Source organism: Mastomys coucha, unplaced genomic scaffold, assembly GCF_008632895.1.
Source record: "Mastomys coucha isolate ucsf_1 unplaced genomic scaffold, UCSF_Mcou_1 pScaffold7, whole genome shotgun sequence".
Classification (NCBI taxonomy): Eukaryota; Metazoa; Chordata; class Mammalia; order Rodentia; family Muridae; genus Mastomys; species Mastomys coucha.
The window spans coordinates 77,228,845-77,236,734 of NW_022196913.1; the positions used below are offsets into that span (position 1 = coordinate 77,228,845).

Genomic DNA, 7,890 nt, shown 5'->3' on the forward strand with positions numbered 1-7,890 from the left:
ACACACACACACACACACATGCCCAAGCTTCTGTCACACACATGCATACACACACACACATACACATATATGCCCAAGCTTCTGTCACACACACGCGAGCACACACACACACAAACACACACACATATACCCAAGCTTCTGTCACACACACACCCAAGCTTCTGTCACACACACGCACTCACACACACATACACACACACACACACACTCATTCACTCATGTACTTTTAAAGGAGTGGTGGTGGAGTGATGACTCAGCAGCTAAGGACACTTGCAGCTCGGGCAGAGGACTGTGGTTTCTCAGAAGTCACACCAGATGGTATAGAGCAAACTGCTCCACCATATAACTAATGGTTCCAGCTCCAGGAGATCTCACTCTGAGAATGCCCTTCTCTGGCTTTTGCAGGTACCAGCACACATGAGGTATACATCATATACACTTGGGCACACAGATACACATAAAATACGTAAGTAAATACATCTTTCTTTTATAAAGACCTCATGGGGCTGAAATATTAAAGGAAGATGAAGCACACAAGCTAATGCATTCATAAGAACACTGTCACTCAAACCGGTGGAGGGGCGCCTCTGCACCTGAGCATCTATGTGCCTGTCATGCAGGCTCACTTGCCCCAGGATTTTCTGCCAAATGGGAGGCTGATATGGATGAGAGTTTTTCCAGAGTCGAAGTGCTGAGATTCCAGCCCCATGAAAATGACTCTGGCCCTAGGGATGCTGTTCTGGATAGTCTTCCTGGCATTTCTGATCATTTTCCCTTAACATGAGTCATCATCTTTGTTCCACACCCATAGGCCTGCAGTGTGACAGCTGCTCTTGGTGCACCAAGATCTGGGCTGGGGGAACATCAGGACTCACATGAGATAATGACCTCTGGGACAGCAGCTACCTCACCTCCAAGCTCAGCCTGGAGTGGTCTCTGAGAGTAGGCCAAAGGGAGCAGGCTGTCACTCCAGTTAGGGTTTGCTTTTGGCTGTTGTTGTTTGTTTCTTACAGCTTTTTATTTTTCTGGTCCTGGGGATAGAACTGGATCAGGGCCTCCTTCATGCTAAAAGCAAGTGCTCTATTAACATGCTGTGTCCCAGCTCTTTCCCTTTTTCAGTTGTCCCTTCTCCTGAGTAGCCACAATCATAGGCCTAAGCCACTGAGCAGTAGGCTTGTCTTGGTCTTTTTGTTGTTGTTGTTGTTTTGTTGGGTTTTTTTTTTTTAAGCTTCTGTGTAGCCCAGGCTGGCCTTAGACTTGAGATCCTTCTACATGTGCCTGTAAAGAGCTACAATCCCAGCACATGTCACGATTCATGCCCAGCACCTCAGCTGCCCTCTTTAAATAGGAGAATCCAAGAGTTTTGAGGCAGGCTTTGTGGCACATGCCATCTCCCCAGCATGGAAGACTTCAGCTGAAGCAGGAGGATTGCCTAGAGGTCAAGGTCAACTTGGGCAACATTATATAGTAAGTTCTGGGCCAGCCTGAGGTACATAGTGAAACCCTGTCTAAAAAACAAAAGTAGGAAAAAAGAAGAGAAAGAAAAAGACAAGGTTTTTGGGAATAGCTGAGACGCCGACAGACCCAAAGAGCAGCTGAGGACCAATTTGAGAATTTGAGCTATTTTCAGGCGCTAAACGTGAAGTTCCAGGAGGGCAATGGGTTGGCCAGCTTAAGTGTCCATCCTTTGGCTAGGCAGCTTCATTGATTGTACCTAATGGTGGGAGTGGGAGAGAATTTTCCATCTAAAAGAAGTTTCCTGGGTGATGGGCAGGCCAAAGGTGTCTTACTAGACTTCCCAGGGGCCTTCCCAGAGGGGTGTAGTTATCTGGTTATCTGTGGCACTGTGTGACCTCCTTGATCACTCTCCCCTGTTCTAAGGTGGGGGTCTGTCACTGAACCTGGAACTCATCCATTTGACTAATTTAGCTAGCCAACTTCTCAGGGAGTCTGTTCACTCTGCCTTCCAAACAGCAGGATTACAGGTATGCCATCATCCCTGTCATCCTCGCCATCCCCATTATCCCCATCATCTTCATCATCCTCATCTCTGTCATCTCTGTCATTCCCACATCCTCATCATCTCTGTCATCCCCCTCATCCCTGTCAACCTCATTGGCTTTATGTGTGTGCTGAAGTTCCCAGCCTTGGACCTCAAGCTTTGACAGAGCCACTTTATCCATGAGCCATCTCCATAGCCTATTACCTGGATTTTTCAGATGGGGCTAGAGGTGAGCCTTGAGTAGATAAAGAATGCCAGTTATCAGATAGCAGAAGCATTTCAGGACTGGTGAGATGCCTCATAGGTAAAGGCACTTGCTGGTGATGTGAGTTCAATTCCCAGAATACATGGAAAGATGGAAAGAGAGAACTGACTTCACAAAGTTGTCTTCTGACCTCTTCATGTGTGTAACATGTAACCACACACATACACGTACATATCATGTACACATACATATAATAATAGTAATAATGATAATGGTAATAATAATAATAATAATAACAATAATAAATAGACTAAATGCATTTTTGTTTGTTTGTATGGGAATGATCCCAGGGCCTTTCATGATTCTACTGCTGGGGTATATTCCCAGCCCTAGAAAAGAGAATTTTAAAAGCCTCCTATATCCTACATCTCAGAGATAACCACAGTCATTTTTAAAGGTCATTCTCTCCTTCAATGGATTCTTTTCAATAGAATTGAAGCTATGTTGAGGGCATAATTTTGAGCTTAATGTTTATACACAGTGCATTGATCCCAAAGGTATCCTCTGGATGGATAGCTTTGTAACACACTGGCTTATTGAATGGACTTGTCTTGTACCTGTCTTAGCTGGTATAGGAAGCAACGGAGTCTGCCTTTATCACATATTACTGCTAACACTGGGGACCAGGCAAGTGCTGTGTGGCTTGGGAAGTTGCTACTTCCTGACCTCAGCCTCAGAAGAGTTTCTGTCTGGGCACCAGCCAAGATGAGTAGACATTCCCATGAATTTAATCTTGAGTAAGGAATGGCCCCACCTCTGCAAGAGAGCCAATGTATGCTTATCTTAATGGGTCAAGGAGTTGTGCCTGTGGCTTGTCATTAAGGGGTTTTAGCAGACTCTAATGATTTTCAGCTTTCTGGTGTGAATGGACCACAATTCCACCAAATATCTACCTCTCTCTGCCTCCCAGATACTAGGATTAAAGATGTCCATTACCACACCCAGCAAACATGTAGCCCAGGTTGGCCTTGGACTCGGGATCCTTCTACATTCATCCTCTTCAACATATCCTACCAGTGCGTGCCAGCATGATCACTCCATCAAGTTGTTAAATATACATACTCAGTCTCTGAAATAATGTAAAAACTGTATTTTGCAATGAAAGAGGGAAATTACTAGGGAGGTGGGAGAAGAGGGGGAAGAATCCTAGTTGAAACGAAGCCAGGACTATCTTAATAACACGCTATAGAGATTTAGACGTGTGTTTAAGCTCTGAAAAATGTGTATTTAACAAGTTAAAACTAAGAGCTGCCTGATCAAACCTTTGCTGACATTTGCTAAGCACAGAGTTCATGGGGATATGAGCACTCAGTAGTCTTTCACTAGGAGCTGGAGAAATCCAGACACTTCCACAGGTCTCGGTCATGGTATTGGAGGCCGCCTACCCCTCAGAACTGTACAGAGCCATCTGCGAAGGGTGTTAGCTTGTGTCACTAGGAAAGTGTAGCTCAACTTTGCTGCTCGATTCATCCCACATGACCCAGGTGGCCAGCTTCTCCTCCAGAAGCCTCTGCGGATTCTGGCTAAGTATCCCAAAGAATCCCTGGCTAAGACACCCCATCTTCACGGAACGGGGCTTCCTAGGTCAAGGCTGGGGAGTGCTGAGCAGTAACTGGGGAAGTCAGGCTGACGACCCACAACACCTTGGGCTTAGGGGCTATGGCCCCTCTGTGAGGGACTTTCATGAGCTCCTGACACTCTGCCTCTGCTGCTTTGACCTCAGTAGTCTGTCTACGCCCTGTTCTCCTGTGAGCTGTCCATGGCATCTATTTCTCTGGTTTGCATCTCCTTTCTTTCTCTGAGCTGCAGGTCATTATTCACAGGCTTCCTCCACAGCTCCTCTCCAAAGCTGCCGCAGCCTCCTGTTTACTACACCCCGGCTCTTTCCCATTCCCAGGACTCATGTCTTGGTGACCCCAGGAGCATGCCAAGCTTTGGACTTGGGAGTCATTACTAACTCCTCCTGTATTCTGTTTTCATTCTGTCAGTCTGCTTAGTCCGTTCATTGGGTAGTTCGATGTGTAAATGCTAACAATGTACCATCGTGTTGGATAGCTACTGGGGAACAAGACCAGTCAGTATGCTGTTTAGTCTAATACTAGAAATAGAAAAACTACGTCGTATAAGGAATGTGTCGCGGCTGGGGCTGTAGCTCAGTGAATAGAGCTTGCCAGGCATTCATGAGGCTAGGTCAGTTCCTAGCATCTCATAACTGAGGTGTGGTGGTGCACACCTGTAATCTCAGACTCAGGGGGCAGAGTCAGGAGGATCAGAAAATCAAGGTCCTCCTCAGCTATGCAGTGAGTTGAAGGCTAATCTGAGCGACGTGAGACCTCGGCAGGAGAGAGGGAAGGGGAGCATGTTCTAAATGTTTAGTGATGGGACAGAGAAGTCTTCCCCAAGGAGAGCCCTGTGAGATAGCCCAGCAATCTACACAGCAGCACACAGTCAGTTCCAGGCCAGCTAGGGCTACCTTGTGAGACCCTGCCTCCAATGAACTAGATCCAAGACTAGGTCAGAGATACCAACTTCTAAGTTGGCAGAGCAACTATGTTTACCTCCAGATGAGAGGGAGAGAATGAGGCATGCTCCCTGCCCCCAGAGTGAGAGGCTTTTTGGAAAGGCCATTGTGGCTGAGGGGGGACAAATGCCAGTGGTGATATGGGCAGGAAGGGTGGGCAGAGGCCCTGTTGTCAGCCCCTTTTAAGGAGCTTAATACTTCTTTCAACGGGCTGAAGCAAGCTGGGTATGGTACTCTCTGCCTTTCAGCCCAGTCCTTGGGAGACAGAGGCAGGCAAATGCCTTTGAGTTCAAAGGTAGCCAGCTGTACACAGTAAGTTCCAGGCTAGCTAGGGCTACCTTGTGGGACCCTGTCTCCAAAAACAAAAACAAAAAGGTTGGGGAAGACCGATGTTTAAGGTGAGAAGTTTTAGATTTATATCCAAAATCAGTTTGGCTACCATGTGGAAAAGACAGATTGGGTGTAGCCTGAGTGGGGGGACAGTGAGCCCATTGGCTTCTTTACTTTTTTGGGGGGGGGTTGAGACAGGGTTTCTCTGTATAGCCCTGGCTGTCCTGGAACTCACTCTGTAGCCCAGGCTGGCCTCGAACTCAGAAATCCACCTGCCTCTGCCTCCCAAGTGCTGGGATTAAAGGCTATGCCACCACCGCCTGGCTACTTTTTAAATTTTGATTTATCTTATGTCTGTTTTGCCTGCAGTATGTACGTGTACGATGTCATTCTTGGAGCTTGTGGTGGTCAGAAGAGGGTATCAGATCCCTGTACATGGATCTCATGTTACAATTCAACTGAAGTTATACATGCCACAGTGTCAGAGTCAAGTATTCAGCCTTCCTCTGTAAGAGCACAAAAGCTCTTAATCACTGAACCATCCTGCTTCTTCTTGTGCTCCCTTGAGCTGTGACCACCAGCCCTGACCCTCCTCGCCTCTTCATTGGGTCTGACCCACACTTAACATTTATCAATAGGGGATGAGGGATGATCAATGATTCTTTATTGAACTCAAAATAGAAGTTCAAACCCCTTACTGTGGCCTTCAAACCCAGCTCTTAGTTGCCTCTCAGGTGGATGGAGGACATCCATTTGTCCTCATGTGCCCTCCCTAGGGCTTGGTCTAGAAAGAGGGGACTAGAGGTTTGAGGGATAGAAGCAGATAAGAAGTGCAAGTCAAATCCGAGGCTGAGTTTGCAGTCTTAGAGGTTGATCTCTGTTAGAGAACGGGGCACGGCTGAAGCAAAGGGTTCAGGCTGGTGGAAGAGGACCAGGGAGCAATGCTTGGGCACACTCAGGGGCCAGACACTTGGAGGCTTAGAAACAAGACTTCAGGTTCTTGTTATGGGGTGATGACTGTAGACAGGAGCCCTGAGCAGTAAGAGTCGAGAGCTTCTGGGCTCCAGCTAGTGGAGAACCTATGTTCCTGGCTAGCTAGAACTCTAACTGGTAGAGGACGGGAAGTTGTCTGATATATGAGGCCCTGGGTTTGATCCCTGGCACCAGGAAATAATGGGTGGGACTCAGAGATGCCAGACTGAGAAAGCCACTGACAAAGGCAGACTTGAGGCTGACTTGGTAGGAGAGAAGGGCTGACAGCCAAAAAGAACCTTACAACAAAACTCAGGGCTAGAATGTGGGCTCAGAGACTAGAGCCAGGTGGCTCCTGCCCTTCCCACAGTCACAGTCATGCCTTGTCTTAACTCCTCCGAGTCAAGGGCACTAAAGGGCAGTCCTCGAGGCCCACCAACACCATCTGGGAGTGAACTCTCGGTGGGAATAGGGTCCTGAGAGTAGCCCTGAGGAGGGTCTTAAGGGACCATAACTGTTTGTGGTTGCCGTGGTAACCAGGAGACTATGACATACTTAGAGGGTGGGCGAGGTCACAGAACACAAGCTTTAAAGTAAGTGAATCATGTGTGGCTCATTTAATTTTAAAGGAGGCCTCTGAGAAGAGCTTAGAACAATTTTTTCCTCTGAGTGCCATTTCCCAAAGGTACTCACAGAACAATAAGGTGTGACCATAATGGCCGCACTGAGTTGTCTTTTGGACAGTGTTAGGAGGGACATAAAGAAGGTGGACAGAGAATTAAGACAATTGAGATGTATCGACGAAATCAGCTCCCGCTGCCTGTGTGACTTATACATGCACCCGTACTGCTGCTGTGATCTGCACCCCTACCCCTACTGCCTCTGCTACTCCAAGCGATCCCGCTCCTGTGGCCTGTGTGACCTCTACTACCCGTGCTGCCTCTGTGACTACAAGCTGTACTGCCTTCGCCCATCGCTCCGCAGCTTGGAGAGGAAAGCAATCTGCGCCGTTGATTAAGAAAAAGTGTCGGCCAAGTGAGAGGGTGTGACCCAAGGCTTGAGGAGCCAGTGTAGCAGCTGCATCGGTGGGAAGAGGCGGGGGCATAGGGACAGTGACAGATGAATGGATGTGAAAAGGGATCCAGATAGTGACTCAGGTGACTGGGAGAGGCTTGAGAAGAGAAGAGTAGTGGGCCATCAATGGGAATAAAGAGGTCCAGAGGGGCAGTGTGATAAATGGGGTAGCCTTAATGAAGGAAAAATAGGGGTGTCATTAAAAAGCTGTTGGAAACAGCAAACTCAACAAATCTTCTGGGTATGACTGAGGTGATCTGGGTGTATTTATTTGGACTTGCAAAAATGACTGCAGGAGAAGAAAGTCAAAATCATTGGCCAAATCCTTAGTGTTTGCCAGAAGCAGAGGCTGAACACTAGAGGCATTTCCCCAGTGTGTGGAAATCGTTCTCCCACCCGGTCTCAGGCACAGTTGATCTAGAGCTAGGGCTACTGTGCTGGCCTCCCTTCCAACCTCAGATAGGATTTGTGACATCACAGGCTGCAGCCATCACAGTAGATTTAAATGGGGTCTCAATGGAATTGAATAATATAATTGGAGGTATGTTTTCTTTAGGTTTCTTTTTTTATCCTTTCCTAACTTCCTGGTTATATACATGAATGCACACCCATCCAGTGGATTAAAGAACCGAGTGTAGAAGCCGACTCCTATAGATCCTAGCACTTGGGAGGCAGGAGGCAGGAGGCAGGGGGAGGCAAGGGGAGGCAGGGGGAGGCAGGGGGAGG

General features: G+C 47.7%; 1 protein-coding gene and 1 pseudogene across 1 annotated transcript in view; one reads left to right on the plus strand and one right to left on the minus strand.

Moving 5' to 3' along the window:
* The window catches only part of LOC116082171, a 37,750-nt pseudogene that overhangs the window by 1,464 nt on the left and 28,396 nt on the right, over positions 1 to 7,890 (minus strand).
* The window catches only part of Odf1 (outer dense fiber of sperm tails 1), a 9,530-nt gene continuing 8,307 nt past the window's right edge, over positions 6,668 to 7,890 (plus strand). Inside the window, exon 1 of the mRNA XM_031359023.1 lies at positions 6,668 to 7,083. Coding sequence (XP_031214883.1) covers positions 6,806 to 7,083 — 278 coding nt within the window. The 5' untranslated portion in view covers positions 6,668 to 6,805. The remainder of the gene's footprint in view (positions 7,084 to 7,890) is intronic.